Below are 21,454 nucleotides of genomic sequence, written 5' to 3'. Positions count from 1 at the left end.
TTGTTTTTGGGTCAGTAGGTCAAAGGTCAAGGTCACAGTGACCGTTGGTCAATTTCTCGTTTCCGGATGATAACTAGAGTTCCTTTTGACCTACAGCCCTCAAACTTCATAGGATGATTGGTCTTATAGAGCTGATGATCCCTATTGTTTTTGGGGTCAGTAGGTCAAAGGTCAAGGTCACACTGACCGTTGGTCAATTTCTCGTTTCCGGATGATAACTAGAGTTCCTTTAGACCTACAGCCTCAAACTTCATAGGATGATTGGTCTTATTGAGCAGATGATCCCTATTGTTTTTGGGGTCAGTAGTTCAAAGGTCAAGGTCACAGTGACCGTTGGTCAATTTCTCGTTTCCGGATGATAACTAGAGTTCCTTTTGACCTACAGCCCTCAAACTTCATAGGATGATTGGTCTTATAGAGCAGATGATCCCTATTGTTTTTGGGGTCAGTAGGTCAAAGGTCAAGGTCACAGTGACCGTTGGTCAATTTCTCGTTTCCGGATGATAACTAGAGTTCCTTTTGACCTACAGCCCTCAAACTTCATAGGATGATTGGTCTTATAGAGCAGATGATCCCTATTGTTTTTGGGGTCAGTAGTTCAAAGGTCAAGGTCACAGTGACCGTTGGTCAATTTCTCGTTTCCGGATGATAACTAGAGTTCCTTTTGACCTACAGCCCTCAAACTTCATAGGATGATTGGTCTTATAGAGCAGATGATCCCTATTGTTTTTGGGGTCAGTAGGTCAAAGGTCAAGGTCACAGTGACCGTTGGTCAATTTCTCGTTTCCGGATGATAACTAGAGTTCCTTTTGACCTACAGCCCTCAAACTTCATAGGATGATTGGTCTTATAGAGCAGATGATCCCTATTGTTTTTGGGGTCAGTAGGTCAAAGGTCAAGGTCACAGTGCAGTGGGGGAGACATGCGCTTTTTTACAAAAGCATCCTCTAGTTTTTTTAATATTCAAATCGATTTCGAACAAATATGTTCTTCGTCAGTGAATAAACAGGAAGTGAATAAACAGGAAGAGACGTCACATGACGTCAACGTCCGAGATGGCGGGAAACATACATTGTTACGTTACGTTATATTAAATTTCATTAAAAATTAATAAAGTTAATAAAGATTTCGATATATATATATTAACATTCACGGATTATGAAATACAAGTATTTCCTATATAAAATATATAAAAAACAATAATAGGAAACAACGTGAATGTTACGTAACGTGTATACATGCATAAAACAGATGAGATATGATATAGGAAAAAGTTTATAAACATTAATAATGGAATGTCTACGCAAAAGAACTTACGGAAAAATTAAATGTCGTATATAATTTTTGCATTTAATCCAGATGGTGAAAACGTCTTAAGCTTATGAATCCAGTAGGTTTCTCTACATAGACGCTCCATTGTGTCGCTGACAATCTCAAACGGTATAAATGAAAAGTCATTAAATGAATGATCAATTGAATTAAAATGCGTTGCAACAAGAGTTGAAAACGCTGGATCTTTGAAATTTGTAATATCAAATTTATGACTATTCATTCTACGTGAAACCGGTTGAGATGTCTGGCCAACATATTGCATATTGCATTTTTGACAGGAGATTAAATAAATAACATTATTTGTAGAACAGTTTGTAGGGTTTCTCAGTGTATATTTTTCGCCTGTGACACTGCTTGCAAAAGATACATCCGAATAATTCGATTACAATGAGAACGTCTACTTCTGCTACAAGGAGAAGAAGAATGAATTGACATTTGCTTTGAAAAGCTAGAATGCACAATATGATCACGGATATTTTTGGGTCTCTTAAACGCAACAATAGGTTTGTAAGTCTCAAAAACATATTTTACAGTTTCACTTTTTGACAACTTTAGTAAGTCCCAATATTTGTTTAAAACGTGACCAATGTTAGGAAGATGAGGATTATAAGTAACAACAAATGGTATAACAAAATTAGATTGGCTACTTTCTGTGAGTCGCAGTGCCTCATTTTGACTCATAGAATTAATTTTCTCAAATGCATTGTCAATTACTTCTTTCGGGTATTCACGTTTCAGAAAAAAATCTTTCAAATCAACTAGAGAGTCCTCGAATGTACTGTCATCAGATATTATTCTGCAGTAACGCTTGCCTTGACTGTATGGTATACCATTCTTGCACGCTTTTGGGTGACAAGAGGTATAATGAAGATACTGATGATTATTAGTGTTTTTCACGAATATGTTCGTTGAAAGAGTGCAATCATTTTTGGAAACACGCACATCAAGAAAATCAACACATGAACTGGAAATGGTTTGCGTAAACTTAATCGTCGGATGAAAATCATTTAGATCACGAATGAAATTTTCGAGTTCCTCGCGAGTATCGTCCCAGATTAGAAAAATGTCATCCAGGAAACGTAGCCACAGTGTCGGTTTGATATTTCGTGACTCGATAAAGTCCTTTTCCAGTTTCCCCATGAACAGGGAGGCATATGCTGGCGCCATAGATGATCCCATAGCAGTACCGCACGTTTGCGTGAAAAACTCATTATTAAATTCGAAAATGTTATTTTCAAGAACTATCCGTATAAGATTAGAGAGCACTGGTGTTTGTAAATTATGATCACTATTTCCTTCATTTAGAAAATATTCACATGCTTTTATGCCGTCAGAGTGCGGAATACATGTATACAGTGAAGATACATCCATTGTAACTAATAATGAGTCTTTGCTTTTCAACTTCACATTTTTAATTTTTTGAATAAAATCCGTCGTATCTTTAATGAAAGATGGGAGTCGGAACATATACGGTTTTAATATGCTATCCAAATATTTTGAAATATTCTCAGTCGGTGAATTACAGGCGGAAACTATAGGTCGACCCGGATATTTTAACGGAAGATCAGCATTCGGTTGTTTATGCGTTTTTGGAAGAACGTAAAATGACGGTGTGCGACATTCATTAGGAAAAACGTCGAATTCGTGGTCAATAGCATTGTTTCTCTCAGTTAGTTCCTCTACACATTTGCTTATATTTTCTTGAATGTTGATCATTGGATTATAACTCAATTTTTCGTAGAATGCGTCATTACCAAGTTGGCGTAAAACTTCATTTTTATAGTCTTTTCTATTCATTATTACTATGGTATTTGATTTATCTGCCTTTTTGATAATAATGTTTTCGTCACGGGATAACTTCCAGAGACTTTGTCATTCCGTTTTTGATATATTTGAGAAACGTTTATTTTTGTTTTCGCAATGAAGAATTTCTTCTGTGACCGCGGTTTTTGTTTTGGAATATTGTTCTGTGGGCGTTGTTCATTGTGATTTTTTTGTGTTTTCTTAGCTCTTTTCTTCTTCTTAGAAGTCGTCGCTTTGGGTTTTCTCAGTAATCAACGGCTGAGTATTTGAAACATTTTCTTTCAAAAAATTCAATTTCTTTGCATGTCTTTTTTCTATTGTCGTTCTGGATTTCTCGATCGAATCACTTATTTCTTTGTCAAGGTTATCCAATTGTTCATTATCTAAGTCTTTTTCTAGATCTGCTCGCAGTTTTTCCATCTCCGATGTCAGTTCATTTGACCTTCTCATATGATCTTCTTTGATCATCTCGCAGACTTCAACACTTACTCTATGGAGAAGGGAGTCTACTTTCTCCTGCAGTTTGTTTGACGTGCCGCCGACGGCCAGTTTGAGTTTAAGTGACAGTCCTTTTGGGATTACGTCCTCGGCTCGGCAGTTTTGAAGAAACTTTACGTGGAGAATTCCTTTCATCTGTTTAGTTGCCATCTTCTTCAATTGAAGTTCGCGTGGATCTCTAGTAGATGCCATGTTGTTCTTAAATATTATTAAATATGAATCCAAAAAGAACAACCACACGCGTACATTCAGTTATTTTTTTAATATTCAAATCGATTTCGAACAAATATGTTCTTCTACAGTGAATAAACAGGAAGTGAATAAACAGGAAGAGACGTCACATGACGTCAACGTCCGAGATGGCGGGAAACATACATTTTACGTTACGTTATATTAAATTTCATTAATTTTTTTTTTTTTTTTAAACTTTATATTGTAATAAATGTCCGGATGATCAGCAATATAGATGGGAAATTTAACTATTTAGGTGTTAAGCTAATTGCATTATATTCCTCATAACGTTTATAGAAGGCGTTGTTCATTTATTACTTTTACGTTTGTTCGGAAAATAACACGGATTGAAATTAATGTAAAATATTTTGTTTGATCTTTGATGAACGCGTTGTAAATAAAGTGCATGCAAAAACGAAAGAACCATAACAAAAATATATTGCAGTTATTGACAGATTTAATTAAGATAATAAACAACGGAAGTCAAACTGAGAGTGAAGTTCAATTAGAAGTATTAATGAAATGTAGCCCCCATAACATCTTTTCGCCCCTTTTATTGGTTTTCAACTGGAATAATGTGTACATTAGTTAATAAAATAATTTGTTGTTACTTCAACAAAGAGCCTTTAAATCAAGCATAAAATGTCAATCTGACTTAAGTTCAGATCTTTTTATTTATTGCTTGTAAATCTGATTGCCAGAAAACTATTTTTAGCCATGCAATCACCGTCCTCTACGGATAATCATTATCCTAAGTATTAACATAAACATTTTTTTGATTTTTATAATATAAGAAAAATATGTTTACAAATAAAGTCGAAATAATAGACTCAATTTTTAATTGATAAGATTGTTCTGCCAGTTTTCCTGCTGGTTATATGAACAACGCCATGTTTGTTCTCGAAATCGTGAAAATTACCTACACAGTATTGGTTTTTCAGAGGTTAAACTAAGAAACCGCATCGCTTTCAAATTCCAAAAGCTTGTCAATAATTGGCTGTCTTGACAGGTGACGAGAAGGTGACAACCATTTGGTGGTCGTCAGATCCTAATGCACAGCGTTGATTAGGAGCTGATTTTAATCAGATTAGTTTTGTTAGACAAGATACGATATTGTGACAAACGAAAACTATAAAACAAACATTGTATTCCACTTATAAATTTACAATTAAAAATCTCATCGGGAAATACCACGGCATCCCCATAACAGCTACTAAGCCGTGATATGCTAATTAGCGCGCTGGGTAATATGAAATTTTGCTTAAAATCAGTAATATCATACCCGCGAACTTGACTAGCTATTGGAAAACAATTATATATTTTCTATCTTTTTATCTTTTTTTATTGCGTGTCACTTTACCTCATACATGTAACAGTTAGGGATTGCGACCCAATTTCCGTTTCAAAGTACGCAAAGCAAGAAAAGAATTAAAGGGTTTATACATGTCTGTGATGTCTATATGAACTAAGTACTTTGCATTTAATGTCCAGTGACAATATGCTTTTGGCATAGTGAAAAAATACAAATACACATGTAAGAGCTTTAAAATGTTTTAAAAGAGTTATGGAAATTGCAAGGAAGGCGGATTGAGGAAGGGAATAATAATTGTTTAATAATTGAAACACATGTCCTATCTTACACGTTATCATCTTCACGGAATTCAGACACATTGACTCCAAACCTTCCTCGGTGCCGTAAATGCATTCATTTTATTAGCTCGACTATATGAAGTATATGGAGAGCTGTCATACTCGCCCCGGCGTCGGCGTCGATTTCAGATTAACGTTTTGGTGCAGTAAATATTTTTCACTATAACTTTGTCATTTCTTAAGGTATCAACTTCAAACTTCAGATATATGTTCCTTATCATCAACCACATATTATGTGATAAGGTTCATAACTCTAGCACCAATATTTTTAGATTTATCACCCCTTGAACTTAAAATTTTCCTTAAAAAATACTATTTTTACTGTAACTTCTTTATTTCTTAAGGGATCAACCTGATACTTCAAATATATGTACCTTATCATCATCCCCATCTTATGTGACAAGGTTCATAACTCTAGCACCAATACTTTCAGATTTATCTCCCCTTGAACTTAGAATTTTTTTTTAAATATTATTTTTTACTGTTACTTATTTATTTCTAAAGGGATCAACTTCATACTTCAAATATATGTACCTTATCATCATCCACATCTTATGTGACAAGGTTCATAACTCTAACACCAATGTTACAAGAATTATCTCCCCATAAACTTAGATTTGTTTATTAGAAAAATGTTATTTTTTACTATAACCTTTTGAGTTTTAAAGGTATTTACCTCAAACTTCAAATACTTATTCCTTGTCATCAATTACATTTTATGTGACAATGTTCATAACTCTTGAAGCAATATTTACAGATTTATCTCTCTTTGAACTTAGGATTTTCTTTAAGAAATATTATAACTTCTTTACTTTTAAGGTATCTACTTCAAACTTCAAATATATATTTCTTATCATTACACACATGTTGTGTGACAAGGTTCATAACTCTAGCGTGTCTATCTCTAGAATTATTCCCCTTGATCTTGGAATTTATGTAAACAAATGTTATTTTTTTACTATAACGTAATACATAATTATACATAATTGATTTTTCTTTCATAGTTTTGTCCTCCTTACTGCGTCCAGTATTTTATAAGTCGAGCTTCGCTGTCTCCTGTGACAGCTCTCGTTTATCATCAAAAAAGGAAAGGTGTTTCATCCTTTAATGTACCGGACAATTTAATTACCCAATCATTCAATTCGAATGTCTTTACTCGTATATATTAATAAAATGGTCACCCTGAACGATTATGTGTTGACAACGTGTCAATGTATTTACTAATATTAATAGAAAAGAAAGTGTTTTTTTTATGGTTGCAATGTACAAAGTTACAACTTGTATGATTATGTTGCCATGATCGTTTCATGCTTTCTTTGGCATTGCATTCGTTAATTTGACATACTCATTATCCACGAAAGAGTTTATCATTAGCCAGAATTAAAATGAAAGTTTAGTGAATTAGCGAAATCAGATGCTTGCTATGATAACAAATTCTATATTATATTATAATTTCAAATATTGTTTTTGTATGATTTTTTTCCTTCTAAGATTGTTTAATTATTATTATAATGTAATGACTCTTGTATATTTCTACTACTGATTGGTAATTTTATGTGGGGATTTGATATTATGTCATTCCGAGGAGGCTATCAAGTTTGGGACCATGTCATCAAAATAATTTCATTCGCTCAAAGACATTAACGGAGATGCTTAAAAAAGCTATCTAGCTTCCTAAATATTCAACTTCAAACACATCCTTCTACTTTTAGGTCAGCAAAACATTTTGAAAAAAGTCATATCCCAAAATAAACTTTAAGTATGATAAAACTGTTTTGTATTGCAAAGTCTTCTAAATTTGTTTTCTAATCCATGTTTCCTCTTCGTGTAGTATATGTTTACTGTCATTGAATTATCTCTTGATAACTCAAATTATCTCCGCAAGTACAAGATGAAAGAAAGAAAAATTGAGAAAAGAAAATAATTACTCAAAATGCTGATGTAGCAAATTATCACTTAATGATTGTCTGGAAATTAGGTCCCTTTTTGTAATGCTTTTAAAATGAGAAGGTTTTGACAATAATTCGATATGGCGCCAAATTATTTTTTAAGAGGACTCAAAGCTTTCTAAGAGCTTTATCTTCGTCCAATTTTAACTAAGGTGGAACTTTTGTCGACATATTTGAAAAGCGAAATGCACGAAAACAGCACGTGCAAATCAGATTGCATAGTTGAAGTATACATAAAATTCGTTTGATTTCAAATTTCTGTTACACTTTTGGTGAGTATCAAGGTTATAAACTTAGCTGTTCAAATAAAAAAGTGTTTTCGACATTTTTCAAAGGTCTCCTTTTGCTCAGTATGCATTGATAATATTAATATTATTCGTAGTTCAAATAATGATAGTGTTAAGATTTGTTAAATGAAGACCTACAAACACTTGACAAATCCAGTAATTGTTGAAAACAAGTGCTTAAACAGTAACAGAAGTAAGTATTTCATTGCACTATATGTAAAATCATATTGAAACAAATTCTCTTTCAACAAAACACCTTTGGAAGTGGAATATGCTATAATGTTGTTGTTGTTTTTTTCGCTATCTATTTGACCTTTTCATCATAATGAAAAAGCTCTACTACGCATAATTTGCATTAAAATATTACATAATATTACTTCTAATTTCCTAAAACTGTTAACATATAAGTGAGAAGTACAAGTGCTTCTAGAGTGGAGTAATTTTAAATGAAGTGTTTCTGTAGAATTTAGAATCTCTAAATAAAAATATTTTGTGAATTTACTTAGCAAAAGTCTGTGTGCAGGGTAGTATTTGTTTTTTACCGTTTTGTTGAACAGTCACAGATGTCAGTAATTAACCAACTTCAAAGATAGATATTTTTAAGTTTAAATGTTTAGCACTTTAAAAAATACTTTACACATAAATTACGTTACACCTTAATTCATATCAATAGCTGTTAACCTTTTACTCCTTTTAACAAACAAAACTGACAAGAATACATGTATGAAAATAAGAATAATGAAGCAAATGTCAAAACTAAAAAAGCACTGGTAAGATAAATATACAAAATATACAAAAAAGTTACAGCTTTACTTAAATACATAATAGTGCTTATAATAAATAACTTAACTGTGTTCAAGAAATTCCTTCATGTATTAGGGATTTAATTACATGCTTGTTTTTTTTAACCATAATATTGTATTGTACCATTAATTATGCCCCCATTTCGAAGAAAAGGGGGTATATTGCTTTGCACTTGTCGGTACGTCGGTCCGTAGACCAAATGGTTTTCTGAGTGATAATTAAAGAACCCTTAGGCCTAGGAACTTCAAACTTGGTATGGTGATTGGTCATGACCAGTAGATGACCCCTATTGATTTTGGGGTCAAGGGGTCAAAGGTCAAGGTCACATTGACCTTGTAAGCAAAAACGGTTTCCGATCAATAACTAAAGAACCTTAAGGCATAGGAACTTCAAACTTGGTATGGTGATTGGTCATGATCAGTAGATGACCCCTATTGATATTGGGGTCAAGGGGTCAAAGGTCAAGGTCACATTGACCTTGTAAGCAAAAACGGTTTCCGATCAATAACTAAAGAACCTTAATGTCTAGGAACTTCAAACTTGGTATGGTGATTGGTCATGATCAGTAGATGACCCCTATTGATTTTGGGGTCAAGGGGTCAAAGGTCAAGGTCATATTGACCTCTTAGGTAAAAACGGTTTCCCATCAATAAGTAAAGAACCCTTAGGCCTAGGAACTTCAAACTTGGTATGGTGATTGGTCATGACCAGCAGATGACCTATTGATTTTGGGGTCAAGGGGTCAAAGGTCAAGGTCACATTGACCTTGTAGGTAAAAACGGTTTCCGATCAATTAACTAAGAACGCTTAGGCCTAGGAACTTCAAACTTTGTATGATGATTCGTCGTGACCAGCAGATGACCCCTATTGAGTTTTGGGTCAAGGGGTCAAAGGTCAAGGTCACATTGACCTTGTAAGTAAAACGGTTTCTGATCAATAACATAAGAACGCTTAGGCCTAGGAACTTCAAACTTGGTATGGTGATTTTTCATGACCAGCAGATTACCCCTATTGATTTTGGGATCAAGGGGTCAAAGGTCAAGGTCACATTGACCTTGTAAGTAAAAACGGTTTCTTATCAATAACTAAAGAACGCTTCGGCCTAGGAACTTCAAACTTGGCATGGTGATTGGTCATGACCAGCAGATGACCCCTATTGATTTGGAGGTCAAAGGTCAAGGTCACATTGACCTTGTATGTTAAAACGGTTTCGGATCAATAATAAAAGAACCCTTAGGCCTAGGAACTTCAAACTTGGCATGGTGATTGATCATGACCAGCAGATGACCCCTATTGATTTTGGGGTCAAGGGGTCAAAGGTCAAGGTCACATTGACCTTGTAGGTAAAAACGGTTTCTGATCAATTAACTAAAAACGCTTAGGCCTAGGAACTTCAAACTTTGTATGATGATTGGTCTTGACCAGCAGATGACCCCTATTGAGTTTTGGGTCAAGGGGTCAAAGGTCAAGGTCATGACAAGTAGATACTTGATAACCCTTATTAATTGTTTGATCACTGGGTCAGAAGTCATGCATAATAACCTTATCACATGAATAATTGGCTGCTGATAGGGGGCATACATGTTTTACAAACATATCTTGTTACTAGTGATTTTGCTTTTTGTCGTGTAAATTTCATGACAAATCTTTTTTAGTCTCGCAAGGTTTTAAAATAATGTCCGCATAAAATATTACATTTTTGCATTAATATTGATGATGTATTTTCGCGTAAAATGCCACATTATGAGATGGAGAATATACTATATACTTAAGTGCATATATTTACATTATCTTTGTCTGCAGCTTAAAAAATATATTTATTGAATTTTGCAAAGGAATAATGAATAGTTTGAAAATATTTGTGTGAAAGAAATAGTTTGATATATTTCTTAAAATGGCGCATTCACGAAACGCTGAACAGTTTTAACCCTTTCCAGAGCATTTGTTTTTTCGTTTAACATTCATGTGTGTTAAACAACAGAGACAGTCTTTGTTACAACGATTTTTGGGAAAAATCATCATAAGATTATGAAAACATTAAAACAACATCACGTGTTACGGTTAATTAATATTTTTGAAAATATTGCACGAGATATATATTTATACATTATACAGTCAAGTAATGCAATAATGTCACGTTCACTCTCAAATCGAATGTCACAAGTTGATTAAGTAATAAAAAGTCTTATCAATAAAAACTATGCGCACGAACGGTAAGATCAAACATTGTATAGTGCTACAGAATAAAATTGTAGACTTACTGGTGCCCTGGATAATAAAATATTGATACCAGGAAACATTCGTATACATTCTATCAATTTCCGGATAAGACCTAATGGTTTTTTAATCATCACGTTTTATTTGACAGTTAAAATGCGAAAAAGGAGGTTATCAAATGCTGGACTCCGTATTGTTAAATATTTGTACAAGATCGCCAAAAATGTTTGTATTTTGTCTTCCTGACATATTCAAATTAACCTGCATTAGTCAACGATTCTGGCACTATTTTAACCGATTGGGAAAAAAATGCATCACTTCGAAAAAAGTTCAATCACAAAAATCTACTAGCATACTTAATAAGTATCATTCAGTGAATTACTGAATTCATAATTTATAGGTCACCTTTATAAAGGACATGAATGGTGACATATCTCCAGGGTCTGTACTCTCAGTGCATGAAGGGCTGATGGACACTCATTAAGCCTAGAGTACGTTCATACCTTGCAACAGTTCGAGTGTTGTGAGGAATACAACTATCGATAGCATTAATTCGAACATGATATTTTTCTCTTACCATTTTTTCTATGGCATTAGCTTCCAAAAAAGGGCTAAGAACCCGGCGCAGCTTCTATCTTTTAAACATTTTAACCCTTACCTTGCTAAATATATGGACGTGTGCGTCTTTCCATCTGGCAAAAACATCATTTTTAGGTCAAAACTTCAAAATATGTGGCAGCTGAAAAACGCATTGTGCAGATCACGGTTAGACAACACGGAATTACCGGCTTATCTTGTCCTGCTCTTGTCGCAAAAGTATGATCTGTTGCCGAAGTAGGCTAAAGGTTATACAACTTAAACTCTTGTGGCTGACTGGTTTCCTTTAAGGGTTGAGACATTAGAATTGTAGCCACCGGTTATCCCTGCGTGATCGTAAGAGGCGACTTAATGGGTTTGAATTATTGGAGTCTATGCATCTTTTAGCTCTAGCAGGTGGGGTGGTTTAGACCGCTGGTGCTGCTCTCTAAGTTGGTTACACATGGAGTTACACAAAATCATCTTTTCCATTCCGGCGCCATATGACCTAGAATGCTGGGTGCGCTATAAAACTAAACAAACAAAATATTGTGAAAACAATAAAATGATACAATCGTATATAGTTTATTACGTTGTGTATGATACATGTAAGTGAATATTTACTGAAATATTATAATTGTCTCTTGAAATAAATTAGTTAGGTTCAAACACAACATGAACAAACGTTAACAAATTTACTTATTAATAAATTGATGTTAAAAAGCGAGATGCTTTGTAAACAAATGAAAAGTGGTCGTAAATAATATACTACCAAATTAATTGTCTATTTAAAACCCTAGTTCAAACAGAACACATAACAATGTTTATTATTATTAAAGAGGAGAAACTGTTTGATACTTAGCCCACACATTTTCATGCAAATTGGTCACAGACAACTTCAAAGTTATTTCTAGACTCCATATTTCATACAAGAATGTCTCTCTGTTTGTCTTTAGATGTGTCGCGAATAGTTTCTTTTAAATGATTAATGAAAAATATTATTAAATATTTTCTATAATGAACAAGGTGCAAAATGACAATTATATTTCATCCGTGAATATAACAATTTAATAGACAACAAAATATTTCTAGTTTAAGACATACATTATTGTATATAGATATTTGTTTCCTGTTTTATTCAAGGTTTTAAACAAATAATTAGATTTAATTAAAGTTTGTTGATCACAAACATAAGACATATAATATCATAATGAGATAGCAATAACATTAAATGAGTATAAATATGACACCCTTATATTTATGTAACAGGCACACTTAAGGGAAAGACGGGCGTACATGTTTTTGAATTATATAAATATGATTTATCTGACACTGACATTTTATCGAGTTTTCGTTTCGACTATTCGAAGAACTGGGGAGCTATTGTAATCTCACAGGCGACGATGTCGATGGAACATTTTGGGTTAGTTTTTGCATGCAAGTCGGTATCTCTAAAACTACTGAAAACTTCACATATATATTTTGAAGCATCATAGGAGGTCATTGTCCAAGGCCAAACTACCTCACATGGATTTTGACAGAATTATGGTCCTTTTGAAATTAGAAAATTCTACATTATCAGGGTTTTTGTTTAACTATCAAGCACTGAGAATAGTCGAGCGCGCTGTCTTAACGACAGCTCTTGTTTTGATGAGATGCACATAGAAAGGCAGCAAAAGGCTTTTAAATAATAACAAAGGTAGATGAAACGTTTGTTGCTATTTCTTATTGAATATATAAAAAGTAGTCCAAATTTTTATTTCAAGTTATGATCAACTAAATAATGTTTTAGCCGGTGCTAGGGGAGCATGGGCAGTAACATGCACTTTTTATTACCGTCCATAAACATGCTCTATCAAACCGAGCCATTTTTAATTTTGTCATACCGGGCGTTCTTTAGGGAATCTACTCGCGGTAACTAATTTTAAACAATCGGTTAAGGCCCGGTCACACAGCCCTCCACGGGCGTATCGCGGCCGAATAACGGCCAAAAATTTCTGCCCGTGAAGCAGACGCTGTTGGACGCTTTGAGGTCACGATAAAGACGCGATACAGCCGTACTTTACCCGTCGTTATACGCGGTAAGAAATTCACACGCGGTTGCCCGCGCGAAAAAGTTTTGGGTTGCCCAAATATTTTGACCGCGGGTAATCGCGGGCGGTACACGTGGTACACACGCGGTAAAGACGCGGAACGAACGTGCTAGTACGTGCTACGGCCGCGGTTAAGACGTGGTTACACGCGGTAGGACGCGAAATTTTAGCGGGTAATGGCGGATGGAGCACGGTCATAGCACGTTTGTTCCGCGTCTGTACCGCGTTGTTATCACGTGCAATAGCGTGTGTACCGCTTGTAAGCACGGACAAACGCCTTTCTCCGCGTAAACAGCGCGCCCCAATACCGGCCTAATCACGTTCAATTGCGTCTTGTACACGTCCCAAACACGATTGTCCACGGTCTAATCGCGTCCGTACAACGTCTGATTTTAGGTATATAAAAAACGCGATTTGCCGAGCATTCGTCAGTTGTGCTCCAGACGTTAAGGGGTAAACATGGATCCCCGTCACCGTAATGACCTCGTCTTGCTGCTCCAGCAGCATCAGAACCAAGTGGTACAGGTCCATCAGCTCCTCATTGACAAAAGAAGACGAAGGAGGAGGTTGGTCCGGAACATCAGGGTGCGCGACTGGATTTGCAGGAGATCTGAGCTGGGGCTGTACGATCGCCTCATGGTGGAGCTCCGTAATGAAGATCCAAGGGCCTTCCAAAACTTCATGAGAATGTCACCTGCCATGTTCGATGAAATTGTGCAGAGACTTACACCAGCCCTTACCAAGGAGACCACCAACTGGTGAGCACCCCTTGATCCAGGCCTGAAGGTTGCCCTCACCCTGAGGCATCTTGCTTCTGGCGCCAAGTACCGTGAGATGCAGTATGGCTGGAGGGTCCCTCACAACACCATCAGTCTGGTGTTGCGCGAAGTGAGTGCGACCATCGTCGAGGAGTTCCGTGATGAGCTGCTCGCGCCACCACAGACTGCTGCAGAGTGGCGTCAGATTAGTGACAATTGGATGAACAGTTGGAACTTTCCGCACGCTGCTTCTTCTTCTTGGCCGGGGAACTCGACGTGGGTTCTTCTTCGGTGCCATAGCTTGATCTTCACGGGACTGTGTCTTGAGCGGTTATGATTTCTACAGCCCGGTTCGGCTGCTTTATTATACCCGTGGTAGGCCGCGGTACCGCCGCGCTTCACCCGGGATAAGGAAGCGGAACAGTCGCCGGCGTCTGTTCCGCGGGCATACCACGGGTAAACTGCGGGTAAGCCAATTTTGCACATTTTCCACCACGGGCAACGGCGCGCAAAAAAAATTCACGAAATTTTACCCGCGATACAGACGCGAAAGGCTGTGTGACCGGGCCTTTACCAATCAGTTATCGTTATAGTTATTGTATAGTCGCGTGCTGTACAATGGCATGTTTAGAATGACGTAATTTTACCGTTATGAATGAAGTTGTAAAAAAATTCTAACATATGTTTGCCATTCGGATCGAAATATCCGTCCCCTCGGGAATCCGCCCATATCCGCAACATATGACAGATATTATTATTCTGATCAGTTTCAAAACATTTTTCAAACATGGTTAATCATTAACTCTGCTATCTCCCCTGTAACAGTTGAGTTTAAGATATTACTCTGTAACTAGCACCAATTTTACCTATTTCTCTTTGATGAAAATTCTTGTAGCTGATAAAAATTGACACCTCCGAATTATCAAAAGTATTGGTTTATAACATACATTTAAGTGGCTGTATTAAAATTTAGGCAATGAATATGACATAATCGTAGTTTGGGAGTTCTATGCGCACCCACCGAATAAATTCATTGTATAAAGGAAACTCCGCCCCATATATTTCATGTATTTGGGAGATAGGGTACAAATGCCAAGTGTTTCATTAAATTGCGCCCATTTAGTGCCTAATTTGATACTGGAGATGTTCTATTTTTGAAATAAGTACAAGTAAAATTGTACTATAAAACGCCCCTGTTTTAGTTTAATTAACTTAAAAAGACGATTATTTGAAAAATCTAATCCTTGATATACTATATTGCATTGATAAGAAGATAGATATAGATTGATAACAATCAAGATTAAACAGATGAAAAGAGATGATGTATCATTACTATCCAACTTCAAACAACTCTGCTTTTACATACATTCTGTAAATCATTCATAAATACATTAATTCAATTTAATCTTAATGTATACTGGAATTATTTTAAATATCGATACCTCGTAAACTAATTCCGATCCCATTTTCTCTGATTAGATAATAAATCATCTTTGATTACTAAACAATTTTTAAGTAAAAGATGAAAGAACGAAATTATTGCTGCAGACAAATGTAAAGAAATACTTACGAAGCAAATTCTAAATCTGTATATGTGGGTGAGTATGATTGATAGGTCTAAATTGTAACACAAAATAACTTTTTTTTCAAAAATGCAAGACAGATATCTGTCTAGAAATAAAGAGATAATAAAAGTAAGTAATTATAAATTTAAACCTAAATCCTAAAATGAAATTGAGATACTAAAACCAGTATACTGTAAATAACAGGAGAAGTTATAAGTATATTAAAAGTTCTTTGAATCTTATGCTGGAACATTGAGTTGCAATTTATGAATCCCCTTCAGCGTACCGCGGAGGGATTTATTTAAAAGACATTTGTCTGTCGGTCCGTCCGTAACATGTTCGTGTCTTCCATTTAACTTTTAAAGTGTAATGAATTTTTAATCACTTGGCACAAATGTTAAACATTGGGGGACGATGTGCAGTGCGCAAAACTAGGTCGCTATCCCAACGGTCGATGTCACACTAAAAGATCAAATGTGAAAAGTATTTCTTGTCCAATTCATACCTTTTAAAACTTTTGAAAAACAAATGTGCAAAGCGCAAAATCAGATCGCTATTTCAACGTCAAAGTATCCCTTAAAGGTAAAATATAAAAAGTCAACATTTTTCGTCCGCTCCATAACCTTAAAACCATTCCCTAAATTTAGTAGGAACAAATGATCAACATTATTAGATGATGCGCATAACTCAAAAACCATGTTGCTTCTTCCAAGGTCATACTTAAAGGTCGGTTAAAGGTAAATATTTTCAGCGGCAGGAGATATAGTCGTCCCTCAGACTGCCTTGTTTAAAAAAATATAAAAAGAAATGAAGGTTAAAAAGAATTGACCGTATGATAATTTAAAAAATGATTTTAAGATAATATTTGTGTGTGTTTTCTTTACACCGCGCTTGTTGGTCTAATTGACATAAGTATACATGTACACATATGTAAGAACATATATTATGATATTCTATACTTATAGGTTTGTTATGATGGGTTAAACAGGAACTGAAATCTTTTTTCTTAGATCACTTGATAGAATTATATTGTTCACAAATTTCATTTACGTTTCAAACAAAGGACAAAAAGCTTTTTTTTCTTTGTTAGCTTCTAGTAGCGCTTTATAAATGTTATTGCGACCAAACCGAAATCTTAAAGCATTTAAAAGTAGTTACCAGTATTGAACGAGCACGTCTGCCTTAAATAGTTCCACAATGTTATACACAGACAATTACTTTAACGTCGTTTTTCTTTTTAACGACATTTTAATGACAGTTTTATAGAGGCAGACGATATTTAAGCAGGACAAATCTTTATTTACTCGTTGGAATCGTGGGCTATTTTATCTGTATGAGACATTGTCGATTGTAAATATGACTAGACGCTTGATATTTGACTAGGCGAAAAACTGTAACTTTTAACTATATGAAGTTTTCATAAGTTAGATATATTATAGGTGTGCAATAGTTAACTAAACGTGCACGACTAGTTGCAGAACCTTCAAACCATTTGAATTGATACTTATGAATTTAATAATTGTTGGATTTATAGTTTGAAATAGAAAATTTTACGGTTGTATATTACTAGTTTTCTTTAACGATATTATTATTTTCTGATAGTAGCAGAAATGTAATTAAATTTACCATGAAATAAATCAAGTGGTTTTTTTTATTTTAATAATATCAATAAAAATATTTCCAACGTTTCATGTTTAAAGTTTAAACATCAGTACATTTTTTAGAATTTTTATGTAAATTTTATTGCATGAATATCCGATACTGGTATGGATTACTTAGAACAAATATGACATCTGTTTGTTTGTTTGCTCTCCTGTCTTTCTTATCTTTTTTATGTTTCTTACGAACCTGGTGTATTTAGTCAAGCTGAGATACAAGTTCAGAGATCTGTTCGCGGATTAAATATGCATATACCAATTGAAATACAAATTGAAGCTAAATGTTGAAAAATTAGACTGTAATTTATTTTAATTAATGGATATAAATGATTCATTGTAGAACAAGTTTCATCCCTCTCTAACACCGTTTATCTGTTAACAGTGGAAGCTGGTAGCCCAACTACTTAGAGGATGGTAGTCCATAGACTATAGTCCAAAGACTAACAAAACAGTAGACAATGGGGAATTCGTGTCGTATGGGCACTTTTCCAGTTTGACGAGTTTGTAATAAAAATAGAACTATAGATTCTTCATGTTAAACATATTCAATATCGAAAGACACAAAGGTTTTTTCTTGCACTGTTTAATGAGACACCATGAAATTGACACTATCGAAATTCATATATTAACTAACTTAGATAAATCTGCAATTTTACCTGTAATGATAAATAAATATGAAAAAGAATAATTGTGGCCATATGAAAAGCTGGGTAAATGGTTATATGTCCTTTTGAAAACAATTGCTAAACATGACAAAAGCATAACTTTATAGCAGTCCTTGACAATTATCAGTACCTGTTATGCAATATTTTATATGTAGTTGACACGTGTTTCGTTTTCTGTAAAAATCAGCATCAATTTGTACTATTATATTGAAAATGCAGCATAATGGAATATTAATAATATCATGAAACCTTAATTGCTAATGCGTAGATAAGGTATTCATTACAAGCAACAATATACATACATTATTTCGTAAATTAGCTAAAAAGTTATAACTAATTTTTACAAAAAGAAATTAAGAAATATTCAGCAATTAGTTAAAATAATGGCATTATATTGCATCTTTGAAAATTTGCTAAAGGGAGCAAATTTACAAGGCTGTGGGCGAGTTACTATCATAAAAAGTGCACTAAATGTAGATTGCATTCTTTGATAAAATTAATAATAATAATAATAATAATAATGATAATAATAATATGTATGTCGTTTTATCGCATCAAAATTACATCTTGCAGAAGCAAAATTTAATATATTTTCTTGAGCATTAACAATATTGCCTGTTGTCCTCAATTTTATTTATGTCTGTACCTCACCGAGCCAAAATATTTGTGAAGTATTAGTGTGTATTACGAAAAGTATAATGCTAATTATTTTTTTTTTGTTTTGGGTTTTACGTCACATCGACACAGTATAGGTCATATCGCGACGTTCCAGCTTTACTGGTGGAGGAAGACCCCAGGTGCCCTTCCGTGCATTTTTTCAGACACGAAAGGGCACCTGAGTAGAACCACCGACGTTCCGTAAGCTAGCTGGATAGCTTCCTCACATGAAATAATCCAAAGTCCCTGTCGGGATTCGAACCCACAGCGGTGAGGGGCAAGTGGTTTGAAGTCAACGACCTTAACCACTCGGCCACGGACGCCCCATAATGCTAATTATTATATTATGTTTAATGTATATTATCAATCATCGTTTCTATATATCATTAATATTACAAGTAGCTAGGAAGCGATAAATATTTCAATTTGAAGTCTATTAGACAAGTTATAAATGCATAAAATTTTACCTTAGATTGAGTTAATTTTAGTTCTGTGTTCATGGTGTTTAAACATAATTGATGTGTGTTAGGCAACATGACCTTGTATTATCTAAATGGACATATTTGCATAAAAATTTAAACTAGAATCTATCCATAACAAATTGAAATTGTCAAAGCTTATCTATACAATAGTGTATACAAATGTTTCAAACTGTGTTTTTGCAGTAAACAAGTAATATATGATCAGATATACACGTTAACGCTTTTGTTACAAAATTCAATTCAGTATATGTATCGCTCAAACATATTGTTGTTATATTTTTGTAGTGTTTTTCATTAAATATAAATTAATATACAATTTACAGAAAAACATCGGCATTTTTTTTCAAAATAAACGTTGTGTTTAATCCAAAAATGTAATATCCTATTAAACTTGCAAGTATTTTAGTTCCTAAGGCTTTATCAATCTATACTATTAAAAGGGTCTATTTCACAGCCTGTAAAACATACATATCAGACATAACTAAATGGGTTTTAGGAACATTTAAACAAATATCAATGTAATATCATCTCCAAAAAAAATTGTTAGTGTCAGCATTTATCTGCATTATGGCGTAAACAAGTGTTAACAAAACACATTTTAACACTAAAACAGTCGTCTGTACACTTTGATTGGTGTTGTCTTGTCGGATTGATGAAGGATTAAAATGTTCTACATAAATCAATGCACAGATTGCGCTAAAAATAATATGTCCAAAAATATTGTGTTTTCATTAAAGAAGCTGGAGAAAAAAACTCATAGAATTGCAGTATCACATGGCAATTTAAATGAATACAAAAAAAATCTTAAAAGAACTTCTTATCTTTAAGACAGGTATATTCATTGTATTCCACAAGGAACTGCCAACATCTCATGAGTCAGTCTTAATATTTTTGTCTCTATTTGACATTGTTTCATGAACATAAGTTCATCTTTCTTTTATAATATACTATAGTTGTTTACATGTAAATGTATCATTTATCATGGTCAGCCTAACTGATTCATCAGCAAAACTATTGACAGCAACAACGCAACATTAATACAAAAATATCAACACACTAATTTATCATACTGACACAGAAAGAATGACATTGGAGCATTATATCATAAAATATTCATTAAATAAGAAATTCAATATTGCTTATCTAAACAGTGGTTTGTTATTAATTTTCCTATTACATAACACTAGAATCGGAAGTTCGTTGCTAAAACTTACTTCAGAAACCACTTAATTAATGTAGAACTTCTTTTTATTGTGTCGCCTCTACGGAGTAGTGGCTACATATAGGGATCACTTCTCCGTCGTCTTTCTGTCCGTCTGTCTGTCTGTCTGTCTGTCTGTCCGTCACAAAACTTGTCCGGACTACTCCTCATAAACTACTGGTGCAATTTCATCCAAACTTTACAGGAATGATCAGTACCAAGTCTAGTTGTGCATATTGTCAGCATTTTTTGGTTCAATGATTTTTGTCTGAGTTATGGCCCTTTAATAATTTTTATTTTTAAAGTTTGTCCGGACTACTTCTCTTATACCACTAATGCAATTTCAATGAAACTTTATAGGATTGATCTGTAGCTCAAGTCCTTGCGCATATTGCACGGGTTTTCCGGTTGAATGATTTTTGGCTGAGTTATGGCCCTTTGATAAAAAAGGTGTTTTTTTCTGTGTGTTGCCAGATACACAAAAGCTTGTCCGGACTACTCCTCATAAACTACTGGTGCAATTTCATCCAAACTTTACAGGAATGATCAGTACCAAGTCTATTTGTGTATATTGTCAGAATTTTCCGGTTCAATGATTTTTGTCTGAGTTATGGCCCTTTAATAATTTTTATTTTTAAAGTTTGTCCGGACTACTTCTCTTATACCACTAATGCAATTTCAATGAAACTTTACAGGATTAATCTGTAGCTCAAGTCCTTGCGCATTTTGCACGGGTTTTCCGGTTGAATGATTTTTTGCCGAGTTATGGCCCTTTGATAAAAAAGGTGTTTTTTTCTGTGTGTTGCCAGATACACAAAAGCTTGTCCGGACTACTCCTCATAAACTACTGGTGCAATTTCATCCAAACTTTACAGGAATGATCAGTACCAAGTCTATTTGTGTATATTGTCAGAATTTTCCGGTTCAATGATTTTTGTCTGAGTTATGGCCCTTTAATAATTTTTATTTTTAAAGTTTGTCCGGACTACTTCTCTTATACCACTAATGCAATTTCAATGAAACTTTAC

At 34.3% G+C, this 21,454-nt stretch overlaps 1 protein-coding gene across 1 annotated transcript; it reads right to left on the bottom strand.

The window, feature by feature from the left end:
* Positions 1–1,863: 1,863 nt before the first annotated feature.
* Positions 1,864–3,129, bottom strand: LOC132754094 (uncharacterized; the record flags this gene model as incomplete). The annotated part of the gene is made up of 1 exon (XM_060744689.1): positions 1,864–3,129. A coding segment is annotated over exon 1 (1,266 nt), but the record flags the coding sequence as incomplete, so codon positions are not given.
* Positions 3,130–21,454: the final 18,325 nt, after the last annotated feature.

This window comes from Ruditapes philippinarum, unplaced genomic scaffold (assembly GCF_026571515.1).
Source record: "Ruditapes philippinarum isolate M1 unplaced genomic scaffold, ASM2657151v2 ctg4863_1_1_1_1, whole genome shotgun sequence".
NCBI lineage: Eukaryota > Metazoa > Mollusca > Bivalvia > Venerida > Veneridae > Ruditapes > Ruditapes philippinarum.
Note: the sequence above shows the minus strand (reverse complement) of the source record. Positions and strands in the feature narration are given on the sequence as shown.